Source organism: Condylura cristata, unplaced genomic scaffold (assembly GCF_000260355.1).
Source record: "Condylura cristata isolate star-nosed mole 26May11 unplaced genomic scaffold, ConCri1.0 scaffold00017, whole genome shotgun sequence".
NCBI lineage: Eukaryota > Metazoa > Chordata > Mammalia > Eulipotyphla > Talpidae > Condylura > Condylura cristata.
The window spans coordinates 12965428-12984953 of record NW_004567118.1 but is presented as its reverse complement, the minus strand read 5'-3'; the positions used below and the strand labels follow the sequence as shown (position 1 = coordinate 12984953).

Below are 19526 nucleotides of genomic sequence, written 5' to 3'. Positions count from 1 at the left end.
CACGCATTTGGTTCTATGGCAAATATAAGAGCAGGAACTTTGGTTATAACTAACCATAAAACAAAAAGTGGTGCTAATTTGTCTTAAACGTCTGACTCACTCTGTGGTCTCTGGAGGTGGACACCACCCAGGTGAAGATGAAGAGGAGGAGGTGGTGATTGGGTGGCAGGAGAAGCTCTTTAGCCAGGTAAGCCGTTGTCCCTTTTCTGCCCAGCCTAACACCACCTGACTATGGTAGGGAAATATTCTTGTTCCATATTGCCAAACTGATTCCATAAAGATACAGCAGCTTTTCCTTGCCTTGTAGTGTTACAGAGAAAGTATAACATTATGCCTACCACTACCCAGTTTCATGATCCCGGGTGGGGCATTTTTCACCTCCTGGGCACATGCCATCTGAAACAGCAAGGTTGGATTAGACCACAACTCTGGTTCCTTCTAGACCTAACATTCTTTGGCTCCCCTTCCTTTCCATCAGTTTAGAGAATTAAGAGTTGACCATAAAAAACATGTCAGATGGTATCAGCTATACAGAGCTGATGTAATCAACAAGTATAAGAACAAAAATGCTTGGCACAGTCTCAGTACACCTGTTTCCTTGTGGCCTCAGTTTGAAGTAGATTTGTACCAAAATGAAGCAGCATGTCAGAGTCCTCTGGATCATCAGTACCGCCAAGAGATCCTGAAGCTGGAGGAGTCACATGGCAGGAAGAACCGCCGGATCTTTACCTACACCGACTCTGACAGATACACCAATTTGGAGGAGGTATTATTCTTCCTGAGACCCCAGAACTTCCCTCTCCTCTGCCTCTCTGTGTTTTCTGGTTGGTTCCAGGTGTTAAGTCAGATTCCTGTATAGAAACTGCACTGTACTATTGGCAGCCAAGCCCGAGTGGAATGGGCATGTCTGTCATAGCGTGGTTTCTGGGGGTGGGGGGAGCTGGAGTGTAGTGTGCTGGGCCTGCAGCCTCCCAGCTAGGGAGAAGTGGCCCCTGGGCTGGATGTCCCTAAGCAGCATGAGACAAGACAGGTGGGTGGAGTCTAGTACCATCTAGAGAAAAGTCCTCAGGGCAGTCAGCCAAAACTGAGTGCGGGCTGGACGAGGAATTCAGACCCATGCAGCTAAGGGGATTGGCTATGTCCTCAGCTGCCTGGGCCGAATACTCTTACGGACTTGTTTTATATTTTCTTCACTCGCAGCAGAATAAATTATACTGCCCAGTCCTTGAGGGAGTTTGGTTTTTGTTGGTTACCTGGTGCTTCTCTGTAAGGAGCAGGTGACAAATGTTTTTAAAAAGCTTGCTGTTTATATTAGGAAAGCGGTGGGTTATTGACATATAAAATTTGGGTTGTCTGTTCTAGAAAAATAAATAAAGTTGCTGTTTGCGCTCAGTTACCCTTCTGAGGACTTTCCACAGAGTATTTGTATCCCATTTGGCATCTCCTAGCTAACTAGTCAGTGTTGCTATCCACTAGCCAAACTCATCCAGCTTTTTGTTGATAAGTGCTCAAAGCTTGCAGCTCACTTTAATAGGAGTTTAGTTCAGGGCAAACTAAGGCGTGCTAGGAATCTTCTTTGGGTTGTTTGTGCCACTGTGCCCCTGTTAGCATGTGTATTGTGAGCAGCTGCACTTTTAGCTTCAGGTCTGATGAGGTTTCAAAGGAAGAGTTCCCTCGGTGCTCGTGCCATGTGGCGCTGGCCAGGTGGGTTACAAGAAAACTGGCCTCTCTTCCCAGCACTGCCAGAAAATGACCACTGCAGCTGACGAGGTGCCGTCATTCTTGGTGGAGCGAATGGCGAATGTCAGGCGGAGACGCCAGGACAGGCGAGGGATGTGAGTCAGGTTGGATGGGAGTGGGGGTGTGTCCACAACTGGAGCTTCCACTCTGCAGGGGGTCTCTACCTGGGTGCTCCCCGTGTTCTTCCTTCAGACTCTTCAGGGGGTGCCAGGGAACTGACTCTTCTTGTGGTGTCTCCCAGGGAGGGTAGTATCTTCAAGTCACGAATTGTCACCTGGGAACCCTCAGAAGAGTTCGTGAGGAACAACCATGTCATCAACACCCCTCTTCAGACAATGTACATCATGGCAGACCTCGGGCCCCACGAAAAGTGAGCAAAGTTTCCCACTGCCTGCAGGTCCTCATCCTCTTCTCTTGTTAACCAGCACCTACCTATTACAGTCCTCCCAGACTATTCTTTTTATTTTCATAGTTGTCCTTAAAAGAACCCTGATGATTTCACTCCAGCCTCTGTCCTCTTCCCCAACGTAAGCTGGCTACCTCTTCCTCTTTCCCTGGAGACAGGACTGGCACTCCTGAATCTTGGTGCTGGTTTCTTGGTTTCTAGGCTTGGTTATAAGACGTATGAACATGTCCTCTGTACGGTGAAGGTGGACAGCAATGGGGTGATCACAGTAAAACCTGACTTCACTGGCCTCAAGGGACCCTACAGGTGAGCAGGGAGACAGTAGCAGAGACTGGTGTTTCTCCCTCCGCTTTACTTCCTGCCCCTAGTTGTGGATTCTCAGGAAGCCCTACATCTGTTCTTTCAAATTCTGGGTCATAGATGCCTAAGATATTGAGGATCCTGTTCTCAGAAAATATGCACCTATGCCTTTGAAAGGATAACTCAGGTATGGAATTCACTGGAAAGAATTCCCTGTGCCAACTACAGGACTCACCAGAACAGGACATGAGCTCAGTCAGGACTCTCTGGGCTGACTGTCCCCCATCGCTAGCTCTTAGAATAACAGAATTGTAAATTAAAAGTGGCCTAAGCCGACCTATTCATCTTTCGGCTGAGGCAACGAGATGCCCAGGATGTTGTGCTTTAGGGTTGCACGGTGACTTTGAGGCAGAAATAGGCCCAGAACCTGTACTCGGTGAGTCAATAGTCTGGTGCCTTTCAACTGGATGGTTGTTTCGCTCTCTCTGGCCTTTCTGTTGTTGTGTATGGGGAGTGAGGGGTGTGGCCAGTGTGGCTCATCCCTGGGCCATGTCTGGAGAGTCCCATCTCTTGTTATCAGCATTGGCTCTTTTGTGGCTTGGATCTTGCAGAATTGAGACCGAGGGGGAAAAACAGGAACTGTGGAAGTATACCATCAACAACGTGTCCTCCCTCGCGCAGCCAGAGGAGGAGGAGCGGGAGCAGCGTGTTTTCAAGGATGTAAGAGCCAGCTCGCTCCAGTCCCAACGGGAGGAGTCCCGTGGGCGTGAGGCCTCCTGAGGTTGACGTCAGCAGTCACGGGTCTCTCCTGACGCAGGAAGCACTGCTGACATACCAAGTTCTCGGGCCTGTTATAGCATAACAGCAACAGTATTCTAAGTGTTTTTTTTTTTTTTTTAAGATTAATTTATTTGTGCATACAGAACAGGGGTGCAGGGGCAGCAAGAGGGTTCACCAGAGACAGAGTGGGGAGCAGAACAGGCCGACTGACGAAGTACACTGCTGAGGGGAGCAGCGGGCGGGTCAGAGAGGTCTGTTGGGCCATGTGGGTCACCTCCGGGGCGGGATCTAACATGCACAGAAGCAGCTGCCGCTTGCTTGCAGTGCTGCGTCCCTACCCATTGCGCCACCAGAGAGGGCCCGATTCTGAGTATTTTCTGTGCTCTCTGCTGGATCTGTCACTTACTTTATTTCAGTTAGGCTGTCCAGCAGTCCTTTGAGGTGAATATTTTTACTGTTACCATTTTATAACTGAGCAAACTGGAACAGAAGCTAAACAGTCTGCCCAGGGTCACCTGGTTTGTAAATGAGAGTCAAGATTTGTTCCCAAACCAGCAGACCCCAATGCCTCTGAGTGTCACTTTAAATCACCCAGATGCCGTATTTCCCAGCCCTCTGCTCCCAGCAGCTCCTTGCAGCATTTCCCATCATTATTGCAGCTCTTCTCCCTCTCATGCAACACTGAACTCTGGCCTGGCTTGGGCCGCTCATTGAGTTTTGCTTGTTCTGTCTCCTCAGCTTTATAGTCGGCACAAGGAGTACCTCAGCAGCCTCGTGGGCACTGACTTTGAGATGGTGAGTAGCTGGGCTCCCCTCTGCACACCGGGGTAGCCAGAGTGTACTGGCTGGGGCTGTACCAGCATCTCTCTTTGAAGGTCCCTGAGACTTACTCTCAGGAGTAAAGTAATAGCCTGTATCGTTCCTGTTAAAATAAAACAGTGCGCAACAGAACAGCACTATTTGTGCACACAGAAGGTCTGGGTGCATGCATGCTGTGGGGCTTTCTCTGGGGAGTGGGTGGGACATGGGACATGGGCCTTGGCGATACAGTGAGAGATGGCAGGGATTTTCACTTCTTAAGTCTCTAAAGTTAAAAAAAACAAAACCAAAGCAAGATAGTTTAGGCCAGTTCCACGTTCTTGCTCTTTGTGACTCATTCTACACTTTCCATCTAGGTTTGGAAACAAAACTAGAATTAGCCAGTGGTTTCCCTCTCAAAAAATTAACTCCTATTATTTTTATGAATATTAGCAACAGGTGTTCAGTGTTAAAGTGTCAGAGAAGATAACTACACAAATAGTTAAAAAGGAAATTTCCTGTTGACCTGACTTTGGCCATCTAAGGGCACGGAGTCTCTGGCTCCCCACTGTGCCCCAGAGGGCAGCTGTTGTGCCCTTTGGCTATTCTTATAAATTTCCCATATGGCATTGCCCTCCATGCGTGTAAATTACTTTTCTTCTATATTGCAACCTTTAGAAACAAAGGAAACAGACCTGGGAACATGGTGGGGTGGGGAGGAAGTACCAGGATGAGGCACGTGGGTCTGACTTCCAGTGTCAGAGCTTCTGGGGGTTTGCGTGTGGGTTGCGGAAGTGCTTGTTCCCTCCAGGCCTCCTAGTCTTATCCCACTTCTCTACCTTAGGCCGTCCCAGGTGCCCTCCGACTCTTTGTAAACGGAGAAGTAGGTAAGTGCCTGGCCAGAGATCTTGCGTTGCTTGGGCAGTGTCCAGATGAGCTGTGAAGCGGCCTGCCCCTCCCCAGAGGAATCCTTGGGTAGTCTGTAGTACTTGGGAATCTCAGCCGTGAGTCTTTCCTGGAAACACAGAATTCCTGCCTCTCCAGGGACTTGCTTCCGGAAGTGTATAGGCCCTTCAGGACTGGGGGTAGAGTGGGGGGCATGGGAGGGTGGCGGGGAGGTGGACTGAGGGTGACAGGAGAATAAGTGTCTTGTTCTCTCTCTTAGTTTCAGCTCAAGGCTATGAGTATGATAATCTCTATGTCCACTTCTTTGTGGAATTGCCAGCTACTAGTAAGTAATACTCATAAATCTCTCTCTTTTATTTTTTTAAAGATTTATTTATTTAGAACTGGGGTACAGGTATGCGGGGGGGATGGTGGTGGTGAGAGGAGAGGATTCACCAGAGACAGCGTGGGGAACAGAACAGGCAGATCAACGAAGTGCACTGCTGAGGGGAGTAGCGGGCAGGTCAGGAGAGGTCTGCCTCACCATGTGGGTCACCTCCGAGGTGGGGATCAAACTCATGCTGAAGTGGCTCTAGCCTTTAGAGCTGTGCTTTAACCCGCTGCACCACCAGGGAGGGTCCCATAAGTCTCTCTTTTTATACCCCTTCTGGTAATTTTCTGGAGGCAGTTGGCTAGGCTTCCTTTCCTGCTCCTCCAACCAAAACTGTTACTGTTCTTTTCAGTGTCATAGATCACTGCCAGGTTGTCATCCTGTGGTGACTTTCCTGCTGTCACCTTACTTGGCATTTCAGAAGCATCTGGCAAAACTCACTTTTCCTCATGGGAGCTCTTCTCTTAACTTCTGGCTCCATGTTCAACTTTCCACTGTATTGTGGCTCATCAGCCTCCTTGGCCAATTCCTCATCTCCTGTTGATCTTGAACTTAGACTACCCACGGCTGGACCTAGGCCTTCTGTTCCTCTTTCTTAACAGTCTTCCTAGGTGGTCTTATCCATCCTGTGACTTGAATACTGTTTCTAAATCTCAGATTCCCAGATTCTCTTGCTAGCCTTCACCTCTCTCTAAACTCCAGACTTCTATCCAGTTACCTCTTTGTCATTTCTGCTTAACAAGAGCAGAAATGAAAGACCTGCCCACATGGTCTTCCCCAGCTTAGCAGAAAGGCAGTGGCATCCACTTATTTGCTGATGAAAACCTAAGAGACATTTTTGGCTCCTCACTTCCCCTAGCTCTCTGCTGCCATTGTGCCATCAGCTATTCTTACCATCTCTGTCTTCAGAGATACCCCGAATCCTCTGTTCTCCCTAGATGTAGCTACCATCTTTTGCCTGGCCCGGAGCACTATTAAGTTTCTAACTTATCCTCTTGCTCCCTCTTATGGTTCATTTGCCACATACACCACCAAATTGAGCCTTTGAAAATATATGTATTAAGCTTAAAACTAACAGCTGCCCCTCCTGCTGTGATCAAAACACCAACTCTAATACCAGACTCAGCTGACCCTGCCGAATTCCATACAGCAGCAGAAGCAGCAACACACGGCGTCCTTTTTTCTCTTGAAAATGAAAGTTCTGAAGCCCTTTCTGATGTGTCTTTGCATGAGCAGTTTTTCTTGAATTTAGCTCTCAGCCTGAGTATCACCTCTGAGACGTCTTCCCTCCCACCCTGTATGAACCTCCACGTCCCTCGGTCCCGTCAGCCTTCGCTTTTTTAATAGCACGTATCACTGCCTCATGGATTTGTTTGTTGCTGTTTTTCCTCCCACTAGAATGTTAGCTCATGAGAGACAGGGATCTTTTCTAAATGTTAAAATATCCCAATGACTAGTCACAGTCCATGGAGACACTCAGTGAATGTTAAGTGAATGATTGATGGGGTGAATGAGTGACTGAATAGATAAAGGAACACCATCTTTTTCTCAACTACTTGCCCTCTTCCAGCTAAACTTACTCTTTCTATGTGATCTTTGGCTTTCAGACTGGTCTAGCCCAGCCTTCCAGCAGCTCTCAGGAATAACACAGACCTGTGCCACCAAGTCCGTAGGAATGGTATGTATGCACAATGAGGGAGGGCTCGTGGAGGGGAACAGGACTGTGTTCCTGGGGTGGCAACTGAAGATATGTCAGGCCAATAGCCATGTCCTGGGGAGGAAGCCAGCGCTGGGCAGGCCTCTTCTGTGTGGGCTCTGCAGGGAGGCCTGGCCCCAGCCTCTCCTGGCCTTTTTGAGAATGGCCATGGCTTGCCTTTGCCTCTAGGCTTCATACATCTACCTGGAGAAAAACCCAGTCATCGTCACAGGAAGAACAGATTCCAAATTCCAAGTGAGGTCTTGCCTAAGCATGACACTAAGTATAAAGTGACACTCCTCTTTTTTTAGGACAAGGTGGCTTACTTCTCCTACCCATTCACATTTGAGGTCTCCTTCCTCCATGAGGACGAATCTGCTGGTGAGTAGCTCAGCAGCTCTCCCAGGCGTTAGGTCTCTGCAGGCGATGCCCTCTCTCGGCGAAGGCCTCCTGTGACCTGGTCGCTTCTCTCACTTGCTCCCAGATGCCCTCCCAGAGTGGCCTGTGCTCTACTGCGAGGTCCTGTCCCTGGACTTCTGGCAGAGGTACCGCGTGGAAGGCTACGGGGCTGTGGTGCTGCCCGCCACCCCAGGTGACCTCTTGCTCTTGTGCGTCGTGTGGCCCACATGCCCCGGCTCCTGGGAACAAGGCCTACACTTCCAAAAGACGAGACTGCCCCCAGTGAGAAGTGGGCATAATCAAGGACTAGAAGTATTAACCTTGCAGACTCCTTGCTCCTTTTGAGGAGGTGTTTTCCTGCCGTTAGAGACAGCTGGATGAGACTGCAGCTCACCCTGTGAAGCTGGCGGCCTGAGCCTCTCTGGGGCCTGCTTCGTGCTCCTCTCATCTGACTTGCAGCTTTGAGGGAGAGGCTGTGTGGCAAATGGGCTCTCAGCACGTAGGAATTGAATGGGTCGGTGCCAGGCTTGGTGCTAAGTGCTTCCCATTTAATTCTAACCACTCCCTGAGGTGTGTTACTTCCCAGATGAGGAGAACGAGGCTCAGAGAGGTTAGGAGACTTGTCCTGGGTAGATAGGTAAGAGCGGGTGGAGCTAAGATGTGAATCATCTGATTTCCAAACAGGCACCCTACAGCCCCACGAGGCCAGGTTGTCATTGTCACCGCTGGGAGTCATGAGAGTCCCCCTTCTCCCCCTGCACAGGCTCACACACTCTGACAGTCGCCACTTGGAGACCCATGGAGCTGGGCACGGTGGCTGAGCTGCGGAGGTTTTTCATTGGTGGCTCTCTGGAACTGGAGGACCTCTCCTATGTGCGGATTCCTGGGACCTTCAAGGTGACTGTCATCTCTGACAGATCTCATGTCAGCGCTTATGTTTCTAGTTCTTCCACAGAAGATGGAGCCTGGGCTAAGACCCCTTCATTGCTTCATGTTACTTAGATTGTGACACTAGTTAGAAATCACGACCATGTTTGGAACCAGACACAAATATCCACATTGCTATACAGGGAGAACTCTGGAAAATAGTTCCTTTAGAGACTCCCCTAGGCCTCGTCGGTCACTGGCCCTGCCTCCCAGCCCATCACTGAGGCCCCATCATCAGAGTGGAGGGATTTGCAGGAAGCTCACAAGACTGCTCATACTTTGATGAGGTTGGGATGTTCCCTGACTTACAGTCAGAAGCACAATGTTAGCCTTGAGGTGGTGGTGTTTGGGGGCTGGAATGAGGCTCCCCAAGAATGGGATGGGAGTAGGAGTAAGGCCAGTATGGGGTTGGGGGGCTGGAGGCCACAGAAAGCATGTGCTGTCTCACTGTGTGCTACAGGGGGAGCGCCTGAGCCGCTTTGGGCTCCGCACAGAGACCACGGGCAGTGTCACCTTCCGCTTGCACTGTCTGCAGCAGTCCAGGTGAGTGACCTGCCCTCTGCCTTGGGCTTTTTGTCCCTGGGGGCTGAACAGCAGCCCCCTTGTGTTGGGCTCCCTGCAGGGCCTTCATGGAGTCGAGTTCCCTCCGGAAAAGGATGCGGAGTGTGTTGGACCGTCTGGAAGGATTCAGCCAACAGAGTTCCATCCACAACGTGCTGGGTAGGTGCCCCACCCCCACCCAGTCGGCATGGCTACACTCCTCCCACATCAGGCCGCTCACTGCTTTATTTTCTTCCCTCACAGAGGCCTTCCGCCGAGCCCGGCGCCGCATGCAGGAGGCCCGGGAAAGCCTTCCCCAGGACTTAGTGAGCCCCTCAGAAACCGCGGTCTCCTAGCTCGCTGCAGCCCTGGCCCTCCTGCAAGAGGGCAAGACAGTGATACCTCAGGTCAGTGTTCTCCCGCCTCCTTCTCACCGGAGACCACAATAACCTGCCGAGACCCGGAAGAGCGCAGAAAATCTCAGACCACCCCCTCTGCCTGGTCTTCAGCAGGGTCTTCCTGCCACGTGAAGTACCCCAGCGCCTGTGGCCCCCTCTGGTTCCCTCTTCACATTTCAGCTACTGCAAGTGGGCATCACAAGGCCGATTTGGGGTTTGAGGCCAGTTTGGGGGAACCTCGTCGTTCGAGTGTCCTCAACACAGCCTGTTCTGGAGTATCGCTCTGTCTCAATGACGGAAGCAGGGTTGCAGGTACCTGCTGCCCACAGCTTGCATTGCAAGTGAAGGCTCAGGAAGAAGCAAGCTGAGAGACGGTTTAAACTCCTGGCCTGAGAGTCTCAGCCTCCTCTTTCCAGTATAATCTCGCCTATTGCTCACGGCTCTTTTCAGTGGAGTAAATAACTATTTCTGGAGTAAATAAAGACCGAAGGCAATGCCCAGCCCTTTGCTAGCTGAAAGGTTTTAATTTTTTTTTTTTCATGTGTGTGCATAAATGCTTTTATACCGACTGATGTTCTGTTGGCTGTTTTTCTGCTCACGTTGCGGGCTGCCAGGCTGTTGTGAATGTCAGGTCTCCAGATGCCGCTGCCCTTTCCCTCCTCTGCCATTTCCCAATCCAGGGTGTTTCTTCTGGTTCCCTTAACTCAGTCCCCAACTGTAAGTGGGCATCACAACAGTGCAGGGGAGGTTAGAGGCTAGTGCCCACTGTGCCTTAGCCCTAACTTCTGGAGCATGCCATAGGACCAAGGTCACACCGTCATCACCAACACAGAAGCCAGCCCCTGCACTCAGCAGTCACTTTATTGGTAGAAACTGAGCACACTGTCCAACCTGCAGGCTCCAGAGGGTGATTAGGGTTAGTCAGAGATTAGGACTGTGTCACGCAGGGATTGGGGACAGGCTGGGAAAGAGAAGAAAGTGGCTGGAAAGCCCTCAGATGACTCCTCTCGCCTGGCCTTCAAGATCTTGCTTGGCTTACAAATCCTGGCACCTGGAGCTGAAGCGTGACCTGATACCTAAGAGTCTTCCAAGGCAGGAGGATTCACTGCTGTGGGGTTACTCCCAGCCAACGAACCAGCCAGCAAAAACATGAGCAGGATACAGCAGCTACCAGGGGAAAAGGGAGACTTGTTCGCCTTCCCAGGTCCCCCTGTTTCCAAGGGCGGAAGCGTGGGATGGATTCCTGTGGAAGCAGCAGAAGTAAAGATACTCACTGGGCATCCAGAAATAGAACTTTTAGGGTGCTGATGATGAAGCTGAGGCTAACTGGCTACTTCCTAACCACCTCCCAGAGACCTAGGCCCTAAGATTAGATATCAGTCCAGAAGCCAGCCTGCTGGAAAGTCCTAAGGAATGGTGTCAGCCCTGAGTGACGAGTTCTGTTTTCTCTGCTTAGGGAACTCAAAGACGCAGTTATCTCACCCAGGGGAGACTAGGAGGGCTTGGTCAGCCTGGGGCTGCTGGAGGAGGGCTTCCCCTTACCTGCAAAAGCCTCACCGGCCTCGCCAGGCAGACAGGCTCAGCCTGGGGATGCGGCTGCAGCTCACAAAACCCCGGGGGTAGATGTTGGCCCTGAAGATGTCCCTCGAAACAGTGGTGATACCAGTATTGTCACATATAATTCGAGACAAGGAAATCCGGCTCAGGGCCTTGCGCTGTTGCTTGGTGAAAACACCTCGCTTCTGCCACCAGAACCTACCAAGATAATTGAGATGTGGGTGAAAGTCGGGGGGTGGAACATGGGGAGCACCTGCAGTATCAGGTACTTGGTGTGTGATTTCATTCAAGTCTCACAAAATTCCTAAAATAGGTACTGTCCCCATTTTGTGAATAAAGAAACCAGGGATCAAGTAAACTGACCAGTATTAATTACATAGTAAGAGGTGTGGGCTGGATTTGAACCCAGGTAAACACCCAATTCCCAATAAGAAGGCAGGTGTCAAGCCATATGCTTACTACATGGAAACCAGATTTATCCTTTTTTAAATTTTATTTATTTTTTGTGTGGAAGAACTGGGATCTAGGCCACAGGTACGGGGGTTGGTTGGTGAGAGGGTTCATCAGAGACAGTGGGGAGCAGAACAGGCAGATCTACTGAAATGTACTGCTGAGGGGAACAGCGGGTGAGCCAGGAGAGGTCTGCTGCGCTGTGTGGGCCACCTGCCTGGGGTGCTCAAGCTCAGGCCATAGAGTTGATAGTGCTGAGGCTTAACCCCTAGGCTACTAGGGAGACCCCAGATTTAGCCACTTTAGATTATATTTTCTGGAAGCCACGATCCTGGAATAGCAAGACTGACCAGTCTAACTCAGGTCAAATGTATCTCCTGCTCAGGCCCTGTCAGCCTTGCCAGGGCAGTGGCCTCTAAGTTCTCCAGGGAGGAGCTTCCTGGTCTTAGATCCTGTTAGCTTAGAGGAAAGGAAGCTAAAAAGAACACTTGCCCCACTATTGAGTCTTGACACCAGTGCTTCTCTGCCCTGCCTCGGTATCACTCACCTGTCTCCACTTCGGGCTCTTCTAAACTGGTTCTCAAAAAGACAAGCCAGAAGAGGCCCCACTCGGGCCCCTGGCAATAAAGGCTCTGCAATGGCCCCAATCCAGATGTCAATGTTGTCAGGCGTCCCATACAGATTCAGGAACTTCCTTGCCAAATTACGGTTTTTCAGGACTCGACTAAGCTGTGCCAGATTCCGGGGCTGGGAAAGCCCGCAGAAGCGCCTCCAAGCATTGTACCCTGGAGGGGAGCGGGGCAGAAACAGTTTCAGTCTTATCCCTGTTGGCTTCCCATTAGCTTCCGTCCATAGTGTTCCTGGGGGGAGCCTTGTGGTCAAGCAACATTGACTAGGACAAGATCTCTGCTGGCAGATGAGGCCCTGAACCTCCAAAGAGTAAGCCACTGCCTTCCAGGTGTCCATGAGAGAGGACAATCGTGCTTTCTGTGCAGCAAATCGAGCAGCCGGTCCCCAAAAGCTATTGTAAGCTGACAACTCATAACCACAGTGGCATTATTATAACTACAGTTAGGTACCGATAAGACAGTACTCAGAACTTAAAAGCCTCTTCAGGTTTGTAGAATGAACAAGAAATAGAGTGACTCAAAAAAGGACTGTATGATTCCATTTATGTGAAAGTTCCAAAGTAAGCAAATATGTAGAGACAGAAGCTAGATTAGTGGTTGTGAGGGACGAGGCTTCTTTTGTGCATGATAAAAATGTTCTGATCAATGCACAACTCTAGATAAAGTCATCAAATAGTATACTGTATATGGGTGAATTTATGATATATTGATTGCAGTTCAATAAAGCTTTTTAAAAATGGTGTTTTACCTAAGAAACTTTCAGAGACCTGCCATAATCTGGAATCTACAGCAGGACCAAGCCACATGATGTGTTGGAGACCCCACGGATAGCTTTACCATAACCCGAAGAAACACCCGCCCACCATCGTCCACTGAATTACAGCTCACAGACAACATTCCCCAGATGAACAAGTGAAACCATAGTTTTAAAGTTTTACCATTACTAAGCACTGCTGCATTAATATCCCACAGGATCCTCCCAACATCTCTGTGAGCTACTGTAATCCCCATTTTGCCAACGGGTATCTGTTGAACTTGACTTTTCCAGGGTCACTCTACTATTAAGTAGAGTTCAAACCCTGTCTTCCAAATTCTAAATTTGGTTTTGGATTTGGGTAGGAATTAGAAGACACTGCAAGGAAAATATTTCTGGTACAGCTGGGCTTATTGGAGAAACAGAAACTCACTGTGTGTAACCTAGGTAGAAGTCTCCAGCAGGGGGCACCCCCCACTCTCAGCTGTCACTAGCACCAGGTGAAAGGAGGCTCAGGCTTTTCAGCCTGCTGTGTGCTGACACCCCCCCCCTCCCAACCACGCACACACACGCACGCACAGAAACCTGGGAGGAGAGGCAGGCGGCCCACTCACCTGGAAGGCCGAGAGGCGGGCGGCCCACTCACCTGGAAGGCCATGGTCCCGACTGCGTTGCATGTTGAGAGCCGCCAGGTCCAGCCCAATCCTTCTCACCTGCTGGAAGAGTTTGTCCCGGAGCTCATCCACTAATATGGAATCCTGACGGTTCAGCTTGGCCGGGGTGGCCATGAGGCCTCTCATGATGGGGTCGATGCCACCTGGTGGCAGAAATGTGAGCAGCGCAGGTTAGGCTTGCTTCTGGGAAACCCCTCATGCCACGATGCCACCCTGGTGCTGGACAAGCCAGTGGCTTCTACAACAGCATCAGGAAAGAGGACAGGTAGACATGAAGGGTGCTGGGGCTGACAGGGACAGGGGTGACCCCTCACAGCTAGTAGAAGCAAACTCACGAGCTGTCAGTCTGGCAGTGTCCTCCCCTTTTAGGGGAGAGGAGGCCAGGGACTGAGGATTTTGGAACCTGCCTTGTTGTCGGTGTTCTGAAGAGATGATTAGCAGTGACCTGAGCAACAGCCTGTCCTGCTGGCAATAAGCGTAACCCAACTGGGGGGAGGGTGTGACCCCCATTCATTCCCATCAGCCTCAGGGAAACCTGGTCACCTTCATGCACAATCCTCCAGCTGGCAAAGAAGACAGAGTTCAGCGGGACATGTGAGTTGGGTGCTGAGGCCCTATACTGGCTGTCCAAGCGGAACATGAAGGGCTGGAGCATGGTGTGGCCAAAGCGGAAGGCCAGAGTGAAGACGTTGGCCACACGGGGGTCCACGTTGGAGTTATACCCCCTGTAGGGCCCCAGGGTTCTTCTGGCCCGGGCCTTGCCCAGAACTAGAGGTAGAAAGTCTCGGTAGGTGATGATCTGGAAGAGGAGACATGAAAGGAACATTACTGGCTGGGTAGTCACCCACCCCGTCCCCTGCCTTTGAACACTCTCCCTTATCTAAGGGCCAACAGACAGTCTTTTCTGTCATCATGTCAAATGTGGCAACATTAATTTCCCAATGATCGATGGAGATACTGAAGTTCAAAGGAGCAGAATGATGTGGACAGTCACACAGATGGTGGCAGAATTGGGGTATAAGTCAGTTATCCTCCCCAGCCACTAGCTGTCTTAGGATGTAAGGAAGGTGGGAGCCACACCCTCAGATTGCTCCTCATGCCAGATCATCTCATTCTTCAGATCGTCTACCAGGGGATGCGGGGACCCACAGCTCCTCACCTGGACCATGGCCCCCACGATCTTCCGAGCCTCCTGGTACAGCTTGTTTCCGCTCCACCGGGGATTCAGGCGTTTCAGCTCAGCAGCCAGCCGGTTGTGCTCTCGTACAAAGAGGGTATGCATGGCAGCCAGTTTGGGAGTTTCACTCGATCGGAAGTCACCTTGAAAACCCCAAGTTGGAGTCACTACAGGCTCCCCAGAGAGATGTCTCTCTGCTGGGGCAACCAGAGCACTGAGGAATAGAGAAAAGTGGTGGGACTTTGTGATTGGGACCTTCCTCTCCCTGGGCCTCCACCTCCTCAGCTGGGCTGTGCACGCCACCGATGGCCACACCCCACCCCAACACAGCAGGGCCACGGGGCTTTAAATGACTGGAACAGGTTTGGGCTTGATGGGAAAATGCAGAGTCTAGAGCGGGAAAGTCTTTGCCTAATTATTCTACTCTACCTGATGACGAGGTCTGCAGCTGATTGAGAGGCTGGATTGATTTGGTGGTGAGTCTACCTGTCTGTGAACTTCACCCATGTGTGTATTCTCTGTGGAGGGCTGGACCTTTCCCCAGCTTTCCCCAGCCTGCTCATGCAGCCAGGCCTTCTCCCTCAAGGTGGACCTTACCCACAATCATTTACGGGCTTTGAAAGACACCCTTGTTGACAAGGTCTTATTTAAATCACTCAAAAGTAGACCGCACGAGAATGTGTGTGCGCTCTTGCCCAGCATAAACAAACACATGATCCTTAGACCAAGGGACAGGGGCTGAGTCCCTGCCAAGACAGTGGCGTGGAGAGGGACGACACAGACGTCGGTGTGAGTCTCAGCCATGACTCTGCCACCTGCAGCTCTGCACCCTGGAGCTCATCAGTTATCTCCCCTGAAGCTCAGAGCCTCATGTGTGAAATGGGGGTGACAATAACTCCCTCCTTTCAGACCTGCTCTAAGGACTAGAGATGCACCTTTGAGCATCTGAAATAACCAGAAATGATGATCCTCACCACTAGACAAAGACCCCCAAGGACAGTTCAAATTACACATTCAGAAGAAGGGACCAGTCAGTGTCTAGCAACAGTGGGGGGCAGGGATGGGAATTTAAAACCCCATATAATCCAGAGAAGGGGGGAAGTCGGTGGAAGTAAAAGCTGTACTCAGGTCATTAAGAAGCATGACAGTGTGAAAGAGAGACAGCTTCTCTGAGGTGCCATCTGGGCGACCAAGAGCAATGGGCAGACAGTGGATGAAGACGAAACACTTCCTAGGGTCTGCAGGCCCTGCTGGGGATGGACAGGAGCACAGCAGGGCGCTGAATCCCTGCTCACTGGAAGGGAGGGGTGGACAACAGCTGGTCACACACAGGGCATCGGTAAAGGACCTCCTCCCGACTTTCCTATTCCCAAGTCTATGCCAAGCAAGGGGAGCACTGAGGGCCAGGAACCCCCCTGCCCCACATGGCTCCCCTCCCACCTCCCAGCGACTGGCCGGCCACAAGCCGGGAAGACCCCACCTCCCAGGCTGACCTGCCAGGAAGCAGGGGATACGCGCAGAGGGGTTGGTGAGGAGGCAGGGGTCCTCGTGCAGGGTGTCGAAGGGCAGCAGGGCGCGGCCGTTGTCCCTGAAGCGCTGGTTGACGGCCAGCAGCCCCAGATGGTTGGTCTGGTTGCGCAGCCGCAGGCCCAGGGAGACCTCGCTGCCGTACACCATGCTGGCGTCCACGAAGGAGGTGAGCGCATTGATCTGGTTGCGGACTTTGTTTCTGTTTTGTGGGCACGAGGGTGCGGATCGGAAGAACGGGATGCAGTCGCGCTGGTTCTTGATGCGGGGGTCATTGGGCGGGATCTGAGAGAGAAGGGGAACCGGTGACGCTGGGGCCCTCGCGGGCAAGCTCGTTCCTCTTGGCCAGCCCTGGCCACTCCAAAGCCGGGCGCGAAAGTCCCTCCTTCTTGGTTCCTGACCAGTCTGCGTGTCCTTAGCACTTTATGTCAAAGACTCACGAAAGACTGGAAACAGATGCGGTCCCAGAGCCTCGTTTTACAGATGACAAAGCTGAGGCTCCCAGAGCGGGAGAAAAGACTCACTTAGGTGAGAGGAGAGGTTAGAGCCAAGGCCTTGTGCTCCGATAATTTCACTGGAGGCTGCTGGTAAACAAAAGCCAGTACAAAGTGCAAATACAAACTGCAGTTCCGGGAAGTGCGGCCCCACGGTGCTGTCTAAGCGGAGCTGCCACTTGCTATCCCTCTCTAAAAGCCAGACGTGAAAGGTGCTGGGTGATGTGGGACTGGCTTCCGAGAGGGTCAGTTCGCCAGCGGCAGGAAGGCGGCCCTGCCTGCTCAGGGTTCGTGGATGTGTGCGGTGGACACGGTCTCCCATCTCCCCATCTCCCCAGCAGAGGCTCCCTGCACTTGCTCTTTTCTTCCACAGTGTCCCACACCATCCTTGCTTCAGCCTGAGCAAGCGCACACTGTCACACACCAGGCAGGAACGGCTGAGGGCGGCAGGCCCTTGGGCCACCCCAGGAAAGAGAGAAGGGCCAGAGCTAAGAGACCTGAAGTTTTCCCAGAGCAGAGGGCCAGAGGCTTCCCCTGTGGAGTCAAGACCACAGGTCAAGGCTAGTGTCAACGGCTTCCTGCTCCGGGAGGCCGGTGCTGCAGCTCTTGGCTCCCACCCACACCCCTCAGCATGCGCTGCAGGGGAGTGTATGCCGGGCCGTACATCCTGCCTTTGACTGACACTCCAGCTTCACAGACAGCTCCTATGTGGGTGCCCTAGGCTGCTGGGTCCCTGTCCCCTGTATCTCAGCCAGGGTGAGGCTCCAGAGGCTGGCTCAGGGTACCTTGATGGGGAAGCAGGGGGGCAGCTGAGCACAGGTCCTCTCGCAGTCAACGCCAGCAGTGAAGGCCACTTTGGCTGGGGACTCGGGCACGAAGTCCAAGTCATGGTCGATGAACTGGCCCCACTGCATGAACATGAGGGCCCGGCCGCGGTCGGAGGCCAGCCTCTCTCTGGGGAAGCGCACGATCTGGTTGGAGACAGCCCGGACCTGTGGGGAGACCGGTGAGTGTGGGACGTGGGCTCTTGGATGCTGCAAGGTGTCTGGGTTGGCCCTGGACTGGGGGTCACCAGGTCACCCCTGCTGGAGTTCTCTTCTCCCGCCCTCCCTTCTCCATCCCTACTTTGCCCCATGTCCTGTGTGACTGTCATTTCTAGGAGGGCGACCTCTGATTTGGCTCTGAGGATTCCAGGAGTAAAGAGAAGGATGGAGGCCCCGGGGGTTGACTCAGACCTCACCAGCTTGTCCAAAGAGATAAACAAATCAAAGGGATAGATTAATTTGTAAACAAATCAATCATTAGAAGATAGAACTGATGATAGCTTCGTGGACTGGTTGCTAGGTGATGGGTAATAAACGCAGCCTTGAAGAGATCGGTGGAAGGATACATGGGAAAAAATGAAAAAGTAGATGCTGAAAGAGGACAGATTGTCATATGTATGGTATGACATTATGGTATTTGCATTGCTGAATAGAAAATTGATAGATTAAAACAGTTTAGATCAAGAGATATAAAATATATAATAACTCTTCAGCAAGATATTTTGACACAAACTCTTTCAGAAAAAGACATTAGTAGACCCCCTCTTGGCTGTCTGTCTAAGCACTGTCTTTAATTTCCACGTCTGCTCTAGAGGGAGATTTAACTGCATTTTACACACGGAAAACAGAAACTCAGCTCTGTCGCGTGACGGGAGTCACCCAGCTAGTGGATTCAAGCCTGGATTGAGCCCGCCTGACTTGCAGCTACACTTTTATCCCCTTCGCTGGAGAGAGGTGCGCTTCCTCCAGAGACCCCAAGGCCACTCACGAGAGGGAGGAGGAAGCCGTTGCGCCTCCTGCCTGGTGTCCAGCCGAAGGGGAGCGACAACCTGTCCTCATACTCGGCTGGCAGCCAGCGGGCCAGGGCCTGGTTGGAGGCCCCCAGCAAGGGTCTCCTCCTGCGCCAGGGGGAGGGCAGAGTCAGCAGGGTTCAGACCCAGAGGCCCCCGTGTGAGGAGGAGGGTGGGTGAGGGACGGCCACCCCCAGGCAGGCGCGGCCCCTGCACCCTGCACCCACTTGTTGTTGCACCTCCCGGTGATGGTGCGATACTTGTTGCTGCACCTCTCGGCCTGGTCCTGCAGAGCGCAGCCACTGGCCTGGGACAGCAGCTGCAGCTGGGGTGCTGTTAGCACATCTGGGGCGGGACAGGGGGCAGGAGCCTGAGTGGAGGGGCCCAGCTCTTCCCTGAGCTCCTCTGTTTCATACCGTATCCCTTCACCCTCTCCCCAAGGCTCAGTGGCGAGCGCCGTACCAGTAACGTTGACGGTCCTGGATCCCTGGAGTTGTAATCTCTCCTCCAGCAACCCCAAGGTCACATGCATGTAGTCGGCAGCCTGAACGACTGTCCTGGTGGCTGCTACTGGTTGCTTGAAGTAGGACAGGAGATCCATGGGGCTGGCGGAGCCACTGCGCAGGCGCTGCTTGATGCTGCCAGAGAAGGGGTGGCAGTTGGAGAAAGGAGGAGCTCGGCCCAGCAGAGAGCCCCAGCCTGGAAGGCGGACAGTCAGGCCAGCAGACCAGGACGGCAGGCCCTCTTCCACAGGGCACTGCTCCACGATGCCAGGGCCAGGGTGAGGTGACCTTGACCAGAGCCCGTCCTCCTCGGCGGCCCCCTCCCCGTCCCCCAGGGCCCAGACCCAGACCTACCTCCTCTGAGTGTGATTATAGGCCGTGTCCACCAGCAGCTTGGCCTCTGCTATGCAGTCCCGAAGGACTGTGGTCTCTACTGCCTGGGAGGCGGCTGTTCAGAGGAAAGGGCGCTCAGGGTCCGGGGAGCTGTAGGGGACCCCAGATCCAGCTACTCCCCGGCTTGGCTGTCTGAGGGACTGTTATTATTACCTGGGGCGGATCCCTCACACGGCTGGGCCAGGAGTGAGGCCGCGAGCCCGGCCAGTGCCAGCACCAGCGCCATCTCTGCCGTGGGGTCCCCAGCCGCAGCGGGTCACTCTGTTCGCACCAG

General features: G+C 52.4%; 2 protein-coding genes across 4 annotated transcripts in view; one reads left to right on the top strand and one right to left on the bottom strand.

The window, feature by feature from the left end:
* MKS1 (Meckel syndrome, type 1) overlaps positions 1-9760 on the top strand; it is an 11900-nt gene extending 2140 nt beyond the window's left edge. The window contains exons 3-19 of one of the 3 annotated variants that reach the window (XR_001145551.1): positions 117-187; positions 611-766; positions 1738-1835; positions 1982-2110; positions 2348-2452; positions 3058-3166; positions 3965-4021; positions 4869-4911; positions 5190-5255; positions 6908-6978; positions 7308-7377; positions 7481-7588; positions 8159-8292; positions 8783-8865; positions 8945-9042; positions 9127-9269; positions 9375-9760. Coding sequence is in view for 1 of the 3 variants with exons in the window: in XM_004684411.2 (XP_004684468.2) it covers positions 117-187; positions 611-766; positions 1738-1835; positions 1982-2110; positions 2348-2452; positions 3058-3166; positions 3965-4021; positions 4869-4911; positions 5190-5255; positions 6908-6978; positions 7308-7377; positions 7481-7588; positions 8159-8292; positions 8783-8865; positions 8945-9042; positions 9127-9218 (1490 nt within the window). In the remaining 2 variants the exon portion in view is untranslated. Of the gene's footprint in view, positions 1-116; positions 188-610; positions 767-1737; positions 1836-1981; positions 2111-2347; positions 2453-3057; positions 3167-3964; positions 4022-4868; positions 4912-5189; positions 5256-6907; positions 6979-7307; positions 7378-7480; positions 7589-8158; positions 8293-8782; positions 8866-8944; positions 9043-9126 lie in introns of all 3 variants that reach the window. The other 2 variants (XR_001145550.1, XM_004684411.2) reach the window with 2 other exon arrangements.
* Positions 9761-9822: 62 nt separating this feature from the next.
* EPX (eosinophil peroxidase) lies at positions 9823-19526 on the bottom strand. The gene is made up of 13 exons (XM_004684410.2): positions 19406-19526; positions 19214-19307; positions 18819-18994; positions 18584-18701; positions 18335-18464; positions 17308-17514; positions 15995-16313; positions 14484-14644; positions 13868-14123; positions 13297-13467; positions 11815-12052; positions 10803-11015; positions 9823-10503 (listed from the first exon to the last, which is right to left on the bottom strand). Exons 1-12 carry the CDS (start codon positions 19476-19478, stop codon positions 10814-10816), a joined length of 2145 nt encoding a protein of 714 aa, XP_004684467.1. The 5' UTR covers positions 19479-19526; the 3' UTR covers positions 9823-10503; positions 10803-10813.

Excerpts from the sequence above, each read along its gene's own strand:
- EPX (XM_004684410.2), bottom strand. The coding sequence starts at position 19,478 with ATGGCGCTGGTGCTGGCACTGGCCGGGCTCGCGGCCTCACTCCTGGCC. Across the intron at positions 18,465-18,583 it reads ACCGGGAGGTGCAACAACAA|GAGGAGACCCTTGCTGGGGG; the intron begins GTGGGTGCAGGG and ends CCCCTGGCGCAG. Across the intron at positions 14,645-15,994 it reads TATCCCCTGCTTCCTGGCAG|GTGACTTCCGATCGAGTGAA; the intron begins GTCAGCCTGGGA and ends GGGGTTTTCAAG.